The sequence below is a fragment of the Plectrocnemia conspersa genome, unplaced genomic scaffold (genome assembly GCF_051122295.1).
Source record: "Plectrocnemia conspersa isolate PC_06_02 unplaced genomic scaffold, ASM5112229v1 ptg000003l, whole genome shotgun sequence".
In the NCBI taxonomy this organism is placed as follows: Eukaryota; Metazoa; Arthropoda; class Insecta; order Trichoptera; family Polycentropodidae; genus Plectrocnemia; species Plectrocnemia conspersa.
This window is the reverse complement of record NW_028277167.1, coordinates 25608301-25629723: the sequence shown is the minus strand read 5'-3', so window position 1 is coordinate 25629723 and position 21423 is coordinate 25608301. Positions and strand designations below refer to the sequence as shown.

Sequence of the window (21423 nt, the reverse complement as noted above, 5' to 3'; positions counted from 1 at the left end):
AATTGGGATATAAATATATATATATATATATATATATATATATATATATATATATATATATATATATATATATATATATATATATATATATATATAATTTTTTTATATATATAATACAAATTCAGGTCTAACTAATATACATAAGAGACCATTTTGTGTAATCAAAATTAATTACAAAAATTTTAACTAGCAAACAATTACATAATAAAAAAAATATTATCCACATCATTGCACTTACAATAAGCTACCTAGCGAGTTTTGAAGGTTTTTAAAGTTCGGGATGGGCGCAACATAGCTTTCAAAATATCACATTAAATAAATTTTATCATATATATAAAAAAAGTATTAATTAAATGAAAATGTTTTCATTGGGAGCTTTTAGATTGTTGACACATATCGAAGTTTGACACCCCATATTAAAAATAAATTCAACATTTGACCAATATGTTATCACTCAATATAAATATGTCAACAATCGTAACGTGAACTAAAAATCAAAGAACTCAATCTACGTAAACGCTTAACATAGTGAGATTGATTTTTAAAACAATATTAATATTTTCGAGATCAACACAAAAAGTATAATAATTGAATACAAATTTATATAATATAAATAATAAAAAATAGCACACTGGTTTGTTTTATATGTATAATAAAAAAAAGTTACGCGTTTAGAAAAATTGTAACATAATTTACAATTTTAGATATTGCTAAAAAAAAAAAGCAGTTCAAATAAAGACGTTGTATTTCATCAATATAGAAAACTCCCTCGAAACGACTATGAGAATATATGGCACGGTTCACGTTAGCGGATCGTCTTCTAACATATCGCCGGAGGAAGACTTTTGGCATTTGAAATAGTTCCGTGTGAACGCCGAAAAAATAGAATAAACGGTAGTTACAACTATATTATAATATAATATAAAAAAGGGAAACCGCCGTCGATATACAATCGAATTTTACACAAGGCACGGGCCTAAGTTCTATGTTTAAAAAATTGTTAACGTTATTGCAACACTCGTTTACACTGAAATCGCACCTCGACAACATTCCAAGCTTTCGAGTAAACCATGAGCGGAATCAACGAGAGTGTTTCATTATAAAAAAATAATTGAATCGCCGACTGATTATCGGTAAAGTATGATCACTCACAAACACCTCAATCTATAATTTTTGCTCTCTCTTTCACCATCTTCTATCAAAATTAAGTCATATGTATAAAAATGAATCTTCATACGTTAGTGTTATTAATTCATAGTATAGATATTAATAGTGTGTTAAATATTTGCATGTGTACCGATCAAAAATTTGATCTGTGTATTTAAATATATAAGATAAATTTTTGCGATATTATTATTACAAATATAAATTTATAGAATGGAACATTTAAAACGACGATGGGATCCGAGCTTGTGTAACTTTCGCGATTTCTTGCCCCGCGATTCTTTGTCTTTGCGTATTTCTCTGACGAGGGTGTAGAAGGCGTCGTCCACTCCCATTCTGGTCTTGGCCGAGGTTTCGATGAAGGGAACGGCGTATTGCTTGGCAATCTGAAAATTAAACAAAGAAAACATATTTGTTACTCAGTCGACACAACTATTCTTAACACTAGATTTACAAGTATAAACCCATCAATTTGACGGGTGTCATTAAAAATAGGTACATAGTGACCAGATTTTCAAAAATAAAAATAGTGTTAATATATTTGCATTGTTCAAATATAAAAAGTCGTAAAAGAACCCAGAAAAAATACTGTCTGATACAAATCAAATCAGAAATTCTGAAAATCTAGTGTTAAAAAAAAAACATTTTATCCGTAGTCAATACATTAAATCAGTTCAATTCAGAAAATACTGTATGGAGGAGCAGTAAAAATATCTAACCTTATGTATCAAGGCACACAGGTAAAAAATAAACATGGTTCTGGATTGCTAAAAAATATTTATTTTCAGTTGTAGCGACCGTTTGCCACCCAAAGGCGAAAACGATGTTTCTTAGAACCACTTTATAGATACAACTTATGAAGATCTTTCAAGAAAAAAAACATAACCCGCCCGTTTCACTGTTATTAACCTTCGGTCTTTAACCAAAACGGTGACAAAATCGCTCGATGCGGGAATTCAAGTAGATGTCGTATATACAGATTTTGAGAAGGCCTTCGACAAGGTTTGGTATGGGTTATAATTAAAAAAATTGTCGAACCTAAGTTGCTCGGATGATTTAGCTCGGTTATTCTCGAGTTATTTGAGCGATCGTAGACAGTCTGTAACCTATGGCGGCCGATTGTCGAAAGAATAATTTACCCCTTGTTGCGGACTTATTCTCTCTGCAGAGTGATTTACTCTCTATAGAGATGGGCTTCCGTTAACCATCTAAAGTGCCATATTGTGTCATTTTCTCGATCCCGTTTGCCATCAGTTTATTTCTACGATCTTGGTTGGAACATTTTAACTACAGAAACTTCCACTAAAGATCTCAGAATCACTTTTAAGAGCATGTGGAGGTTCTCTCTAGACATACACGACGTCTGTGATAAATCTTCCAAGGTGCTCGGCTTTGTTATGAGGAACGCCTTTGACGATTCCTCTATGACATCTTAGTTCGTAGCATTCTTGAATCGGGATCTATAATTTGGAATCCCTAAATAATCAAATATTCCTGTTTAGTGGAATAGATGCAAAATGGTTTTTAAGAAACCTTTACAAAAGACATTTGGTTATAAACCGTTCCATCCGTTCTTATATACCAGCGCCTTTCTTTTAGGAGCGTTGGGATACGATTCGCTGAGTTTTCGCAGAAATTTATATGTCGCTAAGTATTTCTTCAAATTATTGAAGAGTGCTGTCAACAATCCGACTATTCTAGTTTTGGGTTCAAGAACGTCTTTGAGAATCATGATCGCGTCCTCTTTTGATGGCCGTTGGGGCTAGGACGTCTGCACTTGCTGACTCGCCTATGGCTGTGGCCATCCGGCTCCTTAATACACTGGCATTACATATTGACTTGTTTAATGTTAGCTACAAGGAGCTGGTCCAGTTCGTATAATTTAATTTTGATATTTTATGATTTTTGTGTATTATTTTAATTATGTATATATTTTTTGTGTATTAAATAATACAAATATTTTCGACTGTGACGCATTGGGGTAACCTGTTAGGTTACGATAGTCTTAATTTAAAGTAAATAAATAAAAGGCGCAGGCTTTAATATTGAAATTTTACTTATTCTCCCGTTTCTGAATTCAAGAAACCCTTTTCCTTCGCCAGGGGCCAGGGATATACCTGTTGGCCTAATGCCAGAGATTCTTTAAGCTCCTGACTTCTCAGTCACCGTAATCTAATACTTTTTTTATGTGAAAGGATATTTTTAGTTTTCAAGGTTGCTTGAAACTTGTGAGTTAGGTTTCTCTAAAAAAACATACTGAGACATTGTGACTGTATTTTTGTATGGTAATCAATAATAAGTTTGAGGCATTTGAAAGACAGATGCTGAAGATTTTGTCAACTAAACTCGTAAAAAACGACACAGCTTTGTCAACATCTGGAAAAGAACTGATTAAAGTCTGCAGATAATCGCAACGCCTGAACATTTGTCAATTTGTGTTTAATGAGCGATGCAACAGTGGCTTAAAATTTAAAAATTAAATCACTTAACACATTGTTGTCGGGACACGGATTTTTCCGTTTTTGCGGTACTGCTGCTGGATTGCGGGACCCGTAAAAATCCGTTTTTGGTAGTCTGTTGCTAGAAGTCGGCTCACGTGTTTATCCGTGTAATTTTAACTGCATTTATTTTTGTTGTCAGCAGCTAGATGTCACTGCTTTGATATTTAATAAAGACATTATTTTATTCGTCGTCGGATTTATTACAGTTCCACCAAGTATTGTACTAATTTTGATATCGAATTTTTATACCGTACAAAAAATTAAATAACGAACTATAAAAAGTTCCTGTTATCCCAAATATCTTCCATTATGTTCAATTCTATTCAAGATGCTTCGAGGAATTACTTTCTACCTGATGTAAAAGAAGGGATGGTCGGGAGTGAGAAAACAAAACAAATTCCAATGAAACTTGACCTAGGGTAGATAACAAGCAACGGTCATTGCGACATCTGTGACTTGTTATAAAAAAAAATACATCATTACAGTTACGCGTAAATGTTCCGTCGTTCGGTTGTCTCTAAAAAATAGTTTTACACCCCGAAATGTTTTCCCCCGATGAAAATAAATATGACGATGAATTTTCTGATTATTGATGATTGGACCAAAAGTGTGGCTATGTACCTTTTGACATACCTCTACAAAGCGGTACGTGTTTTTAGAGATATCATACCTTGAAAAACTATTCATAAAAACAAATTGTGACATATTTTAGTTTTATTTAGTGTTTAATTCGATTTTTTATTACATACATTTTTATAGTACTTTTATGTGCAAAATAAACGCAAGTTTCCAGTAAATATAAAACTGTCAACCTCCAGTTTCTTCTTCATTTGATAGTACTGTTTATGGTAAGTCTGTGTTTAAAATTTCATAATTTTATATTGTATAGTATAAAAGTTGTGGCGAGTTTCCGAAAAAAAACGCGGAAATTCTTCGTTTCCGAAAAATTCCGCGGCTGCTAAAAAATGGCCCGCGCCAGGCTTAAGACAATGCGCGAAATCACCCGACAACAATGTGTTAAGATCTTTTCCAGCACCAGAACAATGACTTCTAATAACCGCTTCTCTCCAAAGCATTGGAAAATGAGCTTTCTGAGAGTTTTGAAATATAATCTTAATGATATTAGACGTGACTCATTTTTCAGCATGATATTAAATTTAGTGTTGGAAACAATAACCCGAAAAAATGTATATATATTATGAAAATGAAACATTAAAAACGGCATTCAAGCAAGAGATCATCAGTTGTTATGCTTTATTTTGTACAAAATATTTGCATTTCAGTATCAAAATTATACATAACAGTTTTGAAAAACAATTTTAATAACAACTGTGAAAGCAAAATGTGCAATTTAACAAACAGCAAAAGTAAATATTTAAATTTTTCATAGCTCATCTTATGTGCTCATTTTTAATGTTTACTTTATTCGTCATATGTCTTAGAAAATAAGTTTGATAGTGACTTAAATTACACGACCTTATGGTTGAACTCATTATCTAAATTCAGAGAAACCTAAAGTTGTTTCTTAATAGATGACTAATGATTCATCTTTGGTATTATTCATTAATGGGCCAGTCACAATTCACACAAGTGCATCCAGACTTGTGTGTAATTGATGCATAATGACTCATTGTAGCTTATTAGCTTTATTGGTTTAATTGAACGTCCACTTTTTTTATAAACTGGAATCACCTTTTTATTTCAAACCATATATGGTGAAAACTATCGGTTGTTTTGTTAACGTTATGTATATTTTATCTCGACTTTAATATATAAATAAAAGATTTTGAAAAATGTTCTTTTGAGGCAGTGTTAAATTTTAACTCATTGTCCGTTTCAGTGTTGCGTGAATAAACAACAATTTTTTAATGATATACAAAAGAAACACGATAGTTATTTGAGGTGATTTATCATGACCATAGTACCATGATTTGCATTCGTTGCGTATATTCAATGTCTCAAAATGATTAATCTTTGTTGTCACATTACCGTCATAAATGGCAAATGAATCTGAAATACTGAAATATGAAAACTATATAGAAAAAACCTTTATAAAGTATTTAGGACCCTGAAGAAAAGACAGTCATACTTGGCGCCCGCTTGAACCAAATTTTGGATTTATATTTGTTATATTACTCATTGCAATTAAAGATTAGAAAAAACCTTTATAAAGTATTTAGGACCCTGAAGAAAAGACAGTCATACTTGGCGCCCGCTTGAACCAAATTTTGGATTTATATTTGTTATATTACTCATTGCAATTAAAGATTGTACAGCAAGAGCATACAGATGTGTTTTATTTTATTATATGGAATTTGTTATATTATGATAATCAATCTATAAATTTCGAGTAAATATATTTTATTCCATGAATAAGAAATAAATCATAAAAGTGATAAAAGAGCTGTACTTTTATATTGGAAGGTAATTTGTTTAATGGAGAACATTTACAATAGTGTTGTGGCTAATTAAAGCAAAGACTACAACTATTTATTGGCAGTGTTTACGTACTACCATCTTTTTTAAATGTCAATTATTAAATAGACAAAATGATATTACAAAAAAATCAGTACCTTTAATGAATAGGTAATAAAAAAGTTGAGCCAAAATACAGAAAGAATTACGGGATTCAATCGACTTGTTTATTCCGTTTTTAACTGCATTTACGAAGAATGAAAAGAATAAGCTTATAACAAAATTGTCAAAAGTACTTGGATAGCAAACTCTTTATTGTAAAGATATTGTTTTAGAATAATATTTAGACAGTTGTGCTTATGTTTTGACTATTTTATGTAGTCATTTGTATAAAACTAAAACTATCTGTTGTGACAATATGGAATACTAATATTTTTGGCCGAACAATGTATTTTCATTGCTGTATTACTTTTTTTTTTTATATATTAAATGTTTAAATGCAATAAATATTTAATGTAGTTTGTATGAGACTGGCAATGGAATAGATTTTTTAAGCAATGGAATAGTGTACTTATAAGGAGGACTAAAAAGGTGCATTTATGAGAGTACCAATTAATGCATTGTACCACTGTTTTCTAAAGCTATGTATTGCTTTCTAAAAAAAGGTCGAAATGGAGTCACTGAGATTTATTACATCTTTACCAAGGAGATCGGATTTTTGTGGACAAAAAATTTCAGACAAAATTTATATAAAAAAAATCACACAAACAATTGGATTGATCAACCTCTCCGAGTTCAATGTGCAATTATAATAAAATAAAATTTCAACATCAAAATTTGAATATTTTGATTTTTAATGCCGAATTCAAACTATGAATCAACTTGAATCGAAAATTAAATCCAATGAATCATTTTTTTAGTTCGTGAGAAAAACGCAAAAACCCTTTGTTGGAGTTTTGATATTAATTAAATAAAGTAATCAAAATTTTTGTTTGCTTGCAGAAAACATTTATTTTCAATTTAAAAAAATCCATCATCATCAATGACCTTTTCACAATGTGTAGGCAAATTTTCAATTCCCTTTTTGCAGAATTCTTTTGGTTTTTAAATAAAAAACTTTTCTAAATTTATTTTTATTTTGGCAACATTTTAATTTTTTTTCTAACGAATGTTCTATTGACCTAAATAGATGGATATCAGACAGTGCGAAATCTGGTGAATATGGGGGATGGGGTAAAATTTCCAACTCAACCTCCTTTATTTTTTCTTGAGTCAATTTTGCAGCATGAGGCCTTGCGTTGTCATGACGCAAAATTCTTGGCTTATTATTGATCAAAACAAAATGTTTCTTTTAAATGTCATGTTTCAATCGTTCGAGTTGTTTACAATACACAATCGCTGTAACGGTTTCTCCAGGTTAAAGCAACTCATAGTGTATCACTCCAGAGAAATCCCATCATACACAAAGAAAGACCTTCTTTATTGTTAGGGGTGGTCGAGGGGTTGGAACAGGTACTTGCTCGGAAGAAAGCTATTGTTTTTTCATACAGGATTATTGTATAGCGCCCACTTCTCATCTCCAGTAACAAATACGTAGTAAAAATGGGTCAATTTCAAAATGGGATAAGGAACGCACAGATGGTACGGCGCTCGCCAAGCGCTGTTGCCGATAATTCATGTGGGACCCAAATTCCTTGCTTATGGTCTTTTCTCAAACGGCGTAGATGATCCTGGACTGTAGACCCTGGACAACCATTCTTTGTTGATAACTCTTTTGATTTTGATTTCAGGACATCATCGTCTAAATTTTGAGGTGGTCCTTTTCGAGCAATGTACTTAGGGTCCTTATTCCCATTTTTTTTTTAAATAATGATGACATGATAAAACATCACCATAACTTGAGTTGCTTCGTTAGCTTTCTTCCATTGATCTAACAAAAACAGCATATAATGGGGCAAATGCATCTCATCAATTGTTGGCCTCGACATCCCTCTACCTAAGGGCAAAATTTTTAACTCAAAGGGTTAATCAAAAAAGTTCAGAAAAAGCTCTTGAGATACCTTTATATGCGGATATTTGATTATTGGATACGTTCACATTGTTGGGGAATTAAATCTTTTCTAAAAAATATCTATTTATGTATATACAATAATAAATTACATTTTTTAAGTAGATTCGTTGCAAAGAGTTATTCATGGGGTGTTACCGCTACTCATTCGCACCTAATGCGTTAATAAATTTAAACAGGTTAGGTGCAAACAAACGTCAGCGAGTGAGCATCGGTCAGAACAGTGAACACCCCATAAACACAACAAAATGAATTGTAGGGCTTCTGTTTCGGTTCAAGGCAGTTTGTTTTAATTTTTAATTTTCAATGAAATTATAATTGAATATAAATAAATATTTTGTTATAATAAATTTGACTCTCAATAACAGGAAAGTACAGATTATTTTCTGTTCTTATATCCCAGCACCTTTCTTTTAGAAAGACTGAGATACGATTCGCAGATAGTTGTACGTCGCCTAGCATTTCTTCAAACTACTTAACCCTTTCACCGCGACTGATATTTTTGCGGGGCATTTCGAAATTTGTTAATAAGGGGAGCACCCACTTATTTCAAAATATTATGGTTCAATAAATTAAAGTGATTTATAGCCATTAATTATACTAAATATCATTTGGCTCAAAGGATCATGGCACCTCTTGGTGCCCAATGAGTACTGGTGATTTTCTTGATGACTTCTATAGAAGCCATCTGCAGTGAAAGGGTTAAAGATGCTGTTGATCCAACTATTTTCGAGGAAAATATTAAAATTAGATATTCCGTGGGTTTTAGTGTATAAAAAAGTGAGGGTGGAAAATAATGTCGACGACCTTGCTTTGCGCGAAAGCGATAGGCGATTTGTATACATAAAAATATTGACAATCGAAAATCCAAAATGGCGGCTTTGAATTTTGACATAACAATTGACACAATTGACAGTTACCTCCCTAGCCTGCGCCGTGTCGACGGCCCACGCCTGCAGGTCGCACTTGTTGCCGACGAGCACCATGGGCACCTCCTCGGCGTCCTTGACCCGCTTGATCTGTTCTCGGTAGGAGCCGATGTCCTCGAAGCTCTTGGCGCTGTTGACGGCGAAGACTAGCAGGAAGCCTTCGCCGGTGCGCATGTACTGGTCGCGCATCGCCGAGTACTCCTCCTGGCCGGCGGTGTCGAGGATGTCCAGCAGGCACGTCTCGCCGTCGATCACCACCTGCTTGCGGTACGAGTCTTCGATCGTGGGGTCGTACTCGTCCACGAAGTGGTTCTGTATGAGCTGGATGGTCAGCGCCGACTTGCCGACGCCGCCGGCGCCCACCACCACCAGCTTGTACTCCGTCATTCCGAGGACAGCGACTATACCGACGACACCGACGGCGACAGCAACAGCGACCGTCGCCGACGAGCGCGCGGACGGCCCTGACCTTCGCCGCTTCGGCCATGCCCCGCCCGTAAATATTTTCTAACTTAAATAAAAATAAAACTATCCACTACATTAGATTACCTATGTTTTTATATAGACTGGATTGTAAATGTATTGATTGCATTTCAAAATTGACAAGCTAAATGTACTTATTGATTTCAATATTTCTACCTACCTATATTTTAAGCTGCTGGGGAAAAAGTTACAATACGACATTATAAATTAATCGAATTGTATGTAAATAATTATTTAAAAATATATCTGTGCGTTCTTTATTATAAAAATTACATTTTATAATAATGTTTTAAAGGTGTGTAATTTCGTTATATATTAAAAACCTAATGGCTTTGCACGCGTCTAGATATCTCGAAGCTATATTTACGTCAGACAATGTTTTTTACCTACAGTAGATTGATTAGGTTTTATTTTAAGTTAATTCAATTTAACTACTAAAATTTATAGTCACTTTCCCCAACAAGTTATATTTATATAATGAATAGACGGGAGTAGGGATTTAAACTAATAAATGTATTATTTATTAGTTTAAAATTATTAGACGCGCCCATTCTAGTCATTTTTATGATTGTTATTGAGAAAGAATTTTGTGACTGACAGTCTCAGGCATGGGCAATCGCTTGCAATGTTTAGACCAAAGTTTTAACTGTGACAGTTGTAGCATGTGATGGTTTCTTTATGAATTTGATTATTACATTTTGTAGTCGAATTGAGTTGCTATAATGTCATTCTTGCATAATAATAAAACCGGTAAGCCATTTTAAATAGTTAAATAAATTATTATGCATATTATTATTATGAATTTTTTCCCTAGAACCAGATGTTTCAAACGATGTTAAAATCGGTAGCTCCAATAAAGCAGCCGATTGTATTATTGAGGTAAATTTGACAATATTATTGATATCGATTATCGGAAATTAAAAAAAACATTTTTTCATGCGCAGAATGTAAAAGAAGAATATGATAGTAATAAAATAAGTATTGATCAAATGGACGATATGTTGGAAATCGGTTAGAAAATAATTTAAATTTTATATTGTTGTATTTAACGATCCGTTCAATGGCTATTAATGTGTATATTTTCAGAAACACACGACGTGAAAAACATCCTTATTGAAAATTGTAACTCTTCATTGTATGATGATTCACAAAACTATGGAGGTGGTTCGAGCGGTAATAAAAAAAGTAACACATTATTATATAAAAAGAATAATTTTTATGAATGTAACAAATGCAGTAAAGCATACAAATCTAGAATATTGCTTAATAAGCATATTAAGTATAGTCATATCGATACTAACATCTTTGAATGTGACAATTGTGGTAAAACTTTTAAAACTAAAAGTCAAATTTATCAACATATGTTCGTTCACAACAATTCTCGCTCATTTGAATGTATAAAATGTAATAAAACATTTCAATTCAAATTTAATCTTTCACATCACATGAAAACTCATAGTAATTCTCGCCCATTTAAATGTAAAAAATGCAATAAAAGCTTCCAATTCAAATCTAATCTTTCGCAACATATGAATGTTCACAATCATTCTCGCCTCTTTGAATGTAACAAATGCAGTAAAAACTTCAAGACTAAACAATACCTAAACGTGCATATGGTTATTCATGACGAAGCTTGCGTCTTTCAATGTGACAATTGTAATAAAACTTTTAAATATAAAAGTCACCTCTCGTCACACATGGTCGTTCATAGTGAGTCTCGCCGCTTTCAATGCAAAAAATGTGACAGAGCTTTCAAAACTAAAAAATGCCTATTGCATCATAGACATGCTCATGACAACTCTCGCCAATTTCAATGCAAAAATTGTGGTAAAAACTTTAAATTGAAACGTTATCTCCTACTACACATGCTAGTACATAGTAAAATGCATCCTTTCAATTGCAAATATTGTGCCAAAAAATATAAATCAAAACAAAGTCTCTCCAAACATTATCAACACTATCATTAAAAATCTCAGGAGCCATTTGGCGATACTTGAATGTAAAAAATGTACAACACACCATTTTAAAAATATTTACGTAATATATATTTATTTTATTAAATCTTCCGCTGTAACCTGACAAGTGTAAGGTCAATGAGTTACAACGGGGTAAATCTGTACATATTGAGTAAGTTAATCAGATATAATGAATACCTACAAGTAAGTATTAACCACCAGTAATGGACGTTAACTTGTCGGACGAGCTCTTGTGGTAGTTTGTTAGTTCCACTCTGAATCATGATTGCAACTGTTATTGCCAAATGTAAGACTTAAATGAATTATATTATACACAATATCTACACTGTTGGGAGAAGGAAAACCTCTGATCTTCCTTGCTTTTTTTGAACCAATTGGAGTTGGCTGTGGTGTAAGTGGAATTTGCACAGCATTCCGTTCATATAAAAAACTGATATAACATTCATTGGTGTGTTAAGTATGTTATTGTTCTTTGTATCTTACCAATGTACTATAGGTACCACAATTGATTTGGATTTTACAGTCCAAATAAAATATGGAATTTTGAATAGAATGGTTTGCAATGCAAAAAACATATTTGAAATTTTTTATGTATGTTAGAAAATATCAGTTCAAAGTTATGAACACTGAACACAATTATGAACACTGAATTCATACCTGAATAAATAATATCATATATACTTTGCCAATGTTTACAATATTGTGAAATTATAAAAACCGATAGAAATTATAAACAATAAATACTGAAAAAAGTTTTCTTGAGTTTTGTTGATTAAAATTACATTCATTTATATTTGTAAACTGCAAATTTGCCTCAGGTTTAGCAAACAGAACTAAGCTGCGAAACACTGAGTGATTGTTGTTTAATTTTAACAACTCGTTAATTTTTATGGTTAGCTCTCTCTAGAAAACATATTTTACATCAAGTTGAGGTTCAATACTTTTGTAATGTAATAAAATAGAAAGTACATTCCAACTTTAACCGTTCCTTTTAATCTAATATTTTCTAGTTTCATAAAAATGAATTTCACCAAGTTTTTTGCTTGGCTTCAAATGTAGATTTTAATACTTAATTTTTTATATTTGATATTGTAAATTAAAAATGGCATTTCTGAAACTTGTATGGAAGTTATGAAATAATTACTATTATTTGTATGTAGTTATTGATTGGTGTTGAAATAAATGTTATTTTTATCTGATTAAGTTTTTCATTATTGAATCTAAACCTACAATTTTATGTATTATATAGAGGATTTTTATTTATCATTTGGGAAGAGACGCTTTATGAATAAACTATTATATAATAAAAATAAAGTCACAAACAATTAATACCACATTCATTTAAAGACCGAAATCTTCTATAATCGTATGTCACCACTAAACAATGTTTTGTACTCATTTAAGTGTGCGGTAAAGAAGCTATGGTATTATTTCGCTCGAAAAATAGGTATTCTTATTCATTCACGTAAAAACACCTTGAAGCCACCACGATAGATTCGTTTATGGTTGGCCATATTTTAGAAATACTCATGCTACATTAGAGAGGTGGAGTTTATTTGATCTAGATAAGCATTTTCTCATTCGTACGAGCTGCTCGCAGGAAATGTATAAAAGGATTTGCAAGAACTCAGACACAACGAATCTGCACTATGATGACTACTCTGCTTCGGACTCGACAACCTGATCAACTACTTTGATTAATTTGGTTTCTTCCGAATTCCGAAATAAAACATATTTATTTTAAGAAATTTGTTTAATAATAATTTATCTAAATTTTTACTACATCAAAAACCAATTACATTTTATCTCTCTTTAATTTCTTTAAATATAAAGACTTTTTACTAAATTCTGGATATGATATTGAATAGTTTCGAATCTTCGTCATTGTTTCCAAATATGTGGCGATGAAATCATAGACATTATCAGGATTATTTCGTATGATCTAAAAACGAAAAAAATAAATAAACTCTTGTTTATAAATTACAATATAACGCACTTCGAACGTCTAGCTTTAGTAGGGTGCAACTACATTTATTACATTTTTGATTTAAGAAGCTGGGTGCTTTAAGTATGTATTACTAGCTAGTCTTGTGACTTGTAAGTGGTCAACATACTGATATGGTGTTAGGCTAGATTAGCCCTAAAGCATACTAAGCACACGCTTAGGGCACCAGAATTTTTCCGAAGTATTGAGGTGTTATCCCTTGTTCCAGAATCTAGATGAACAGATTGTCAGAAACAAAATGCGTTTGTAAAGATTCTTAAATTTTTATTTTGTTTTTGTAGCACTTGTGAAAATTGTGTTTTTATATACATATACGATTATCATTTTTAAACTCTTTAATTCGGCCCTGTATGGTAGAATAAAATATTTTTGTCACTAAACCAGATTTTTTGTTTATTAAATTTACTTTTGAAATATTTCGAGAATTTCGATAAAATATTTTACAATATCGACATAAAATACATTAAACAAAGAAAAAGTTTTTAGGTAATAAAGAAATATACGCACTTCCTTCGAAATATCGGCTAACAGTTCCTTAAGACCAGTAGGTAAAAGTAAATTGCAACTAATCTCCGTCATTTCAATAAAGATACTAAATTAAACAAAGGAGTTTCTAAATAAAATAACATTGTTTTTTTAATATCAGAAAAATATTATTATAAAAAATATTTTAATTAACACGTTTTTAGGTCATAAGTATTCAAAAGAGAAAACGATCCAGTGCCTCCCTTACACGGTTGCCCCAGCATCAAGCAACTAGAAGTCGACTGCAACGAATCGACCTTTCCTTTGATCACAGCTTCTTTCAAAAAAGTAAGAGACGACTCGAAAGACATTTGTTGCAAAGGCGACGATGACGCTTCCATGCCTTTTCTACTCAATGGTTCGAATATACCGTTGTAAGTCATATAATCGGCTATCAGAGACAAATGCCTGTAGTCGACTCTGATTCCGTAAACTCCGAACACGTTTTGAACTTCTTTTATAATCACTCTGCACGCAGCTTCAATTCCATAAACCTTTGCAATTGCATGGATATCGTTAGAATACAACTTGTTCAAGTTCAACAGATTATCGTGTTTGTACACTTCTGAAATGTTGATACCTTCGGTCTTCAATATGAACTCGCCCTGATTATTTGGATATATGATGGCTCTTTTAATATTGGAAACTTCTCGGATGATGCTCTTCGCAGCCAGGGTCTTCAATATGCCTCTTATGTCGATTTTGGCCGTTTTTATGTCCATGTTAAAGACAAGCTTACACCATAGGAATTTATCCTTATCGTACGTGTAACTTGAAGCTTGGCTGAGCTTATCTATTACTTCTATAGCATGCACGTCTACTTTAACGTCTTCTTCTTCAAAACCTTCATCTTCATTCTCTTTATTTAGTTCTCCTTCTAAAGTGTTTTCTACGTCCGACTGTTCTTCCTCTTCAGATTCAGGATCATCGTATTCTTGACATTCAGTGTGACGCTTACGAATTTGTGTCTGTAAAAAATTATATGTTTAATAGCTAGCATACAATTTAAAATTATAATTGAAACAATATATACATTTTCATATAGCTATAATAGCTAAAAAATAAGATTTTTATAAAAGTTAAGAGAGTATAAGAGATCAATGTAATGATTCTTACCAAAAATGAGCTACCATAATCTAATATATAATCTGCATAAAAATTTGTAAATGTAGAGTATGTGTCATTCAAAATGATGCACTCGAATATTAATTATGTGACTATAGAGCATATATAATATAAAAAGCACAACAACAAATACGTATAAAAAATGAGGACAATTTATAAAATATTTTATTCCATAAAACTAATTGTGTATGCATTACAATAATAAGAAAAGAGCATTAAGTAAATGTTTAAATTGAGCAATATTTTATTTGTAGTGTGCATTAACATATATAAACTGGGCATTAGCATTTCGTTAGTGTAGCGAACGACCGAAGCTAAGCGGCATTGGGCGTGGTCATACTTGGATGGGTGACTGTTTATAAAATTTCTGGATTAGTTTTGTATGATTTGAAATAATAATAAAATAGAGTACAATTTAAATGAGAAATATATAAAATCAAATGAGCATTTATTGCCAGCATTTGTGAATTAAAAAATATAGTGAGTTTTCTACCATTACCATCTGTATTTGCGCCTGCGGTATGTAAAAAGCTTCGATCAGTTAATTAATTATAATAATATTTACAGAAAAATTACATAACGAAATTGGTCAAGATCGTTTATTTGTAACACAATAATATTAATATTAAAGGTTGATTTTTAATGATTTTAAATAATGCTCATTTATTATTATTGTAGTGCATACACATTTAGTTTTATGGAACAAAGTATTTATTTAAATTCTAATCTCTTAAAATAATTCCCTGTTAAATAGCACCTAAAAAGGTTTACATTGAAAGTTGTCTAACTTATTCTAGTCTGAAAATCTTTTTTAAGGTTTTTCGATTGAAGTGATGATGCCAGTTGTAGCATGTTCATTTTACTCAGTTGGTAGGATCAAGACGAAGAAAAAGCTATATATTATCTAGTTCAGGCCTCGGCAACCTTTTTTGGCTGCGGGTCAAAATAATAAAAACGTGACTATTAAAAAGACTATTCGGATCAGTGAATATTTTTGGTCCTAACAACCATATATGTGGTCTAGTCGTGACATCGTAACTCGTAAAAAAAATGATATTTGCAGAACTGAAATGGGTCACTTCAAATCATCAAACGGGTCACTTGGTGACCCGCAGGTCATAGGTTGGCGAGCCCTGATCTAGTTGATATCTTTAATTTCCAATAGAATTTAAACGGATCGTCAAAGCATAAACTAACCCTATTATGCTGTTAAGAAATATGAGTTCACCAAAGATGCATAATGGGATGCGGTTGGCTTATATTGTGTAATCCTAATTTACATATTTAAAAGTGAGAATTTTTTGCTTCAATAATTGTCAACTCGCTTTATCTTCATGATAATAAATAAGTTAAACTTACAATGATATTTATCTTACAATGCTACAAGCATCCAAAACATATGTGTTGTAAGATGAATGTTATTCAACAAAAATATAATCCATTGTCTAGTCTTAAAGGATATGATATTATTGGCAACAAAATGTTGTCAAAGTCAGGTGGAAAAGCTAGTAACTTATACTCCTTTACTTTAATACAAGGTTTGTTGAATAAAGAAATCTTATTTTTATTTACCTGTGTTCCATCATCATCGTCATTTCCTTGTTCTTCATCCGAACTGTCTGCATTATCATTAAACATTACACAGTTTTTTGGTCCATTATCAGGTATCACATCAACATCATCATCATCATCATCAGGGTTTTTCTTCTTATATATTCCTTTATTTTTTGAGTTTATTACAATTTCAGATTTATTCGTTGCTACTTTAGCGATCCTATTTAATAAAGCACTAAAGAATTTCTGCTCCATGTACCGCAATATTTGCTGGGGCGTTACGCTGCACATATCTTTGTACATATATTTAGGTAAAAAGTGAAATTCTAAGGTGTATGCTATTTCAATATTTGGTGTCAAGACCAATTCAGACTCGACGTCGACTTTATGCAAAACATTCTCTACAGTTACTTTGCAGAATTTTTTTTGAAGCTTCTCAGCTTTTTTAGTGAAATTCTCTACGTCAGTGCGGAACGGAATTTCTAAAGACGGCGTTTTTAGATTAGCAGACGCCATCATCAAGATTTCTCTAAGTCGAGGTATACCGAGAGTGACATTCATATCGCCTCTTCCGGCGAAGTGGAACGTGTTCAATGTCATCTGAGTCGAAGGTTCGCCTACAGATTGAGCTGCCAACAATCCTACCGGTTCACCCGGAACCGCTAAAGACTGCATAGATTTTATCCACATCATATGCTTGAAATCAGATGGATCGGATTTAAATTTGACTCCTAATTCAGTGGTCTTTCTCTGTTCTAAATACTTGTCGATTAAACAGGTCAACTTTTCATTCACAGCACCGAAATTATGATCCGGATTCATAATAGAAACAATTGGATCTGGACACTTTTTACCATAATTTTTATAATAGTCATGTTTCTCTTCAGGGGTCGCTTTAAACCAAGCCTCCATCATGTTGCAGGTCTTTAAATCTCTTCCGTCAAAATAATTAGCGAATATTTCAGGATCTATTTGGTCTTTCATGACTTTGGAGAATTGCCCGAATGGTGTGTTACGTTTAGGCATATCTTTACATTTCTTATCCCATTTCTTGATTGACTTCTTGTATTTTTCAATCTTATTAACGCTGTCGTCTCCGGTCAGTTTTTTAATACTTTCTCTGTTAATAATGGCTTCAGTATTCTCATCCAAGAACTTTAATTGCTTCTCGTTTAAAAACTGCACTTTACAGATATCCATTCCGTCTTCTCCATAAGCAAATTGAATAACACTATCGTCCGAATCTCGCACAGTCATGTCGTATTTAATCGAAAGACCTTCCAAATGCTTAATGAGACATCTTTGTAAATAACCAGATTTACTCGTTTTGACGGCAGTATCGATCAATCCTTCTCTACCTGCCATACAATGGAAGAAGAACTCTTGAGGTTGAATACCCGTCATAAAACGCCCGTCTATGAAACCTCCAGCTCGCGGTGAAGTATCAAACGGAGGAAAACTCGGTAAAGATCTTCCTGAAATCATCAACGGCGGTCTCTTTCCTTCCAATTCAATCTGACCCAACAGACAAGAGATTTGCATAGTATTCACCGTGGAGCCCTTAGCTCCGGATTGGACCATCAATTGTAAATTATTCAACGGGAATTTAGTCAGTAATCCAGCCGGAAGACAGGCTTTGTTTATATTATTGGTGAATTTATCTAGTGCAGTTTTATATTTTCGATCTAAGTGACTTCTAAATTTAGGATCTGTACTGTAAGAATTTTCTATTGTTGAGATTAGAGCATCTCTATCGGTGTTTTGTTCTAATCCGACTGCGTCCGCCGATGTGGCATTTCCTATCAAGCGACATTCTTTAATAATGTTTGCACGTTGATTGTTTGCTTTCGGTATGACTAAAATATCTTTAACGCCAAGTGTAAAACCTTCCCATTGCAAATAGTAAGTGAATAACTTGGCAAAAGAGCTGAGTAGAGTGCTAGAGTACTCTCCGCCGTATAATTCATAGAAGCAATGGACTAAACTGTAGGGAGTTGCTCCGTAATGATTTTTATCCAAGACGCCGGATAAAAGTTCTCCTTTTATAATTATGATTTCACTCTCAGACATGGTTAAGTCTTTAGCGAACTGAGTTCCGCCTCCCTTCCACCAACTACGAGGCAACACTTGCCAAGCTCTTGGAGTAATTTTTGCCGTACTCGAGAGCGAAATCGGTACCTTATTACTAGGAGTTATGTTTAGAATAAGAGTGGATAAGACTTGTTTACCGGACCAGAGACGTTGCGGTTTTAAAATAGTCGGCGGTAAGAGTACAATCTTCTTTTTTAAGTGCGAAAGACCTTGAAACACTAGTTGTTGATAGTCGCTTTTATCGAAAAATTTTCCTCTTATACTGAGCTTCACTCCGGATATGACATGATCTTGTATAAGACCACTCAAAGGTGTACCGTCTTTCGGTACGAGATACTGATTGTTGACGTTTATGATGTTATAAGCTTCACTTCTGGCTATCTCGTTCTGAGGAAAATGAGCGTTCATTTCGTCTCCGTCGAAATCGGCGTTATAAGCTTTACAGTTAGCGTAATGTAGTCGCAGAGTTTTCTCTCCTTTTAAAACCCGAGCTTTATGAGCCATTATACTAGGTTTATGCAAAGTTGGCTGACGGTTTAATAATAGTATATCACCATTATTGAGATGCCTAGTGATGCGTTTACCTTTGATACAATTTTTATCATCAGGTGTGAGTAATCTCATCGCTAAGCCTTCTCTTTGTTGTTTACTCCAAGCGGATATACTGATAACTTTTCCGTTCTCGCATTCGATAGTAGTCGCTCCCGGATGATTATCTGGTCCGTTGATGACCAATTCGCGTACCATTTCTATATTCCACGGAGTAACCGGCACAGGATATGTTAATTTTTTAGCAAACGTATCCGGAATGCCTATTTCGCCCAAATCTATATTTGGATCTGGAGTTATAACAGATCTAGCTGCAAAGTTAACTCTTTTACCCATCATATGCGAGCGAATCACTCCGGTCTTCTTTTCAATCAACTCTTTAAGACCTATTGTGGCTTCCGTAGAATTATCGCCTATTAATAGATTATCGACGTTCATTTGTAACTCTTGCCAAGAATTGTGCAATTTTTCTAATATATTAACACCTTTGGCAGACTCCACAACGGATTTGAGTTCATCGGATACGGCTTCAGAATTACCCTCAGTTTGAATGACTTGAATCAAAGCTCTCACAACGAATCCAGTTTTAATAATTCGTTTAAAACTGAGCGTCTGAGGATGTTCCATTAACTGATCGTTCATTTTATTAGCTGGTCTCACAATGGGAGGCGGTACAAGTATGACATCCATAAAAAATATATCCACGATAGTTTTATCCCGCATATCTTTCAAAACCGGTACAATATATCTTATTAGTTCTTTATCGTTCTCCCATATTTTCTCCAAATTTTCTTTTGAAGAATCTGGCATCATGGAAATACTCTTTTTAGTCAATTTATTATGTTCCGTGGTATAAATCGAGTGTGTCAGTTTATTACGTAGCTTAGTGATTTTTGTCAAAGGTTGTCGACAGTGGATGCATACTTTACCTTTGATAGCTTTCAAAGTGTCATTGATAAATTTATCATAAATTCTATAAGCGCTCTTATTTAAAAATGGCTCCAAAGGTATATCATCTCTATTTTTATTATTTTTTAAAGTCAGAAGATACTTCTTAACTACTTCGCTCTCAGTCACATCGACTATAGGCGACTTAATTAACTCTGGCATGATATTATCAATGTCCATAGCGTCCGTCACTAAGCCAGTATCGATCAATTGTAATTTGAGTGCCAGTAAATATTTGGCTTTGTCGGAAAGTTGAATTTTGTGGCAGTTCAAACAGCTAATATTCAGTATGGTAAATAGTAACTTGTGGAATATTGGGTTTACAACTATGATTGGTAGTTCAATATGAGCGAAATGGCCTGGACATGTCGCTATGGTTTTTAAGCACGTTTCGCATGGATCTCCTTTGTCGTTGATTGGACCCAATGCTAAATCGTACAAGCCTCCTTTTAACGGGTGCCCTAAAGCGTCAAACGTGAAGGGCGTCGATATCCTCAATATACTCAATTGCTTAACGTCTTTTGATGTAAAAACGGAGAACTTCACGTCTTCCGGTTCCACTACTTTACACTTGTCCATACCCGGTGATGATATCGCCATTGCAATTTCTGAAAGTAAATTAACGTGATTTGTAAAATAACTGCAATTTGAATCGTTAAACAGAGTTGAATATAAAAATATACCATAAATTTACAACTGTCAAAAGATACACAACATGTCCACACTTGAACATAACCTCAAACGTCAAACAATTTTAGATTCGATTTGGCCATAGCAACGGTAAACGGCAAATACATTATTTCCCCGAAAATAAGACCGGGTCTTATATAAATTTTGCACTTTTTTTCAATACCAATACACTAAACCCCCAATAACACGGTAAATTGAAAATGTGCTATTTGGGTGCTTGTAGTTCAGGGACTAGAAAATAATCATACATTTTTTTGCGAATCATGCGCGTGTGGTGAGATATCCTCCCATTGGCTCGCTCACGCATAAAGTAACGAGAACGCAAATAGCACGTACCCAATTTACCATGTTATTGGGGGCTCTACTGTATTATCAAGAGAAAAAACAGTTAATACCTGTA

General features: G+C 33.2%; 2 protein-coding genes and 1 long non-coding RNA gene across 5 annotated transcripts; 1 reads left to right on the top strand and 2 right to left on the bottom strand.

Annotated features, from left to right (window-relative positions):
* Positions 1 to 727: 727 nt before the first annotated feature.
* Positions 728 to 9464, bottom strand: Ras85D (GTPase ras-like protein 1). The gene is made up of 2 exons (XM_088183490.1): positions 9069 to 9464; positions 728 to 1550 (listed from the first exon to the last, which is right to left on the bottom strand). Exons 1-2 carry the CDS (start codon positions 9462 to 9464, stop codon positions 1371 to 1373), a joined length of 576 nt encoding a protein of 191 aa, XP_088039616.1. The 3' UTR covers positions 728 to 1370.
* LOC148237100 (uncharacterized) lies at positions 9440 to 10785 on the top strand. Of its 2 annotated transcripts, none has more exons than XR_015809171.1 (4): positions 9440 to 9573; positions 10375 to 10439; positions 10505 to 10571; positions 10647 to 10785. It is a non-coding gene; the product is annotated as an uncharacterized LOC148237100 (long non-coding RNA). The 2 variants fall into 2 exon arrangements; XR_015809170.1 differs by lacking the exon at positions 9440 to 9573 and adding an exon at positions 10176 to 10310.
* Positions 10786 to 13270: 2485 nt separating this feature from the next.
* Polr1A (RNA polymerase I subunit RpI1) lies at positions 13271 to 21079 on the bottom strand. 2 transcript variants are annotated; one of them, XR_015809169.1, is made up of 4 exons: positions 21017 to 21079; positions 16764 to 20941; positions 14049 to 15034; positions 13271 to 13478 (listed from the first exon to the last, which is right to left on the bottom strand). XR_015809169.1 is itself a non-coding variant. In XM_088183485.1 (3 exons), the coding sequence occupies exons 2-3, from the start codon at positions 20931 to 20933 to the stop codon at positions 14216 to 14218; spliced, it is 4989 nt and encodes a 1662-aa protein (XP_088039611.1). In that variant the 5' UTR covers positions 20934 to 20941; positions 21017 to 21079; the 3' UTR covers positions 13271 to 14215. The 2 variants fall into 2 exon arrangements, 1 of the variants encoding a protein (XP_088039611.1); XM_088183485.1 differs by having other exon boundaries at positions 13271 to 15034.
* Between the last annotated feature and the right edge of the window lie 344 nt (positions 21080 to 21423).

Bases quoted from the DNA above. Each gene is read 5' to 3' on its own strand.
- Ras85D (XM_088183490.1), bottom strand. From the start codon at position 9,464: ATGACGGAGTACAAGCTGGTGGTGGTGGGCGCCGGCGGCGTCGGCAAG. The intron at 1,551-9,068 runs GTAACTGTCAAT...TTTAATTTTCAG, and splicing joins ACACGGCGCAGGCTAGGGAG to ATTGCCAAGCAATACGCCGT.
- Polr1A (XM_088183485.1), bottom strand. From the start codon at position 20,933: ATGGCGATATCATCACCGGGTATGGACAAGTGTAAAGTAGTGGAACCG. The intron at 15,035-16,763 runs GTAAATAAAAAT...AATTTTTTACAG, and splicing joins ACGATGATGATGGAACACAG to ACACAAATTCGTAAGCGTCA.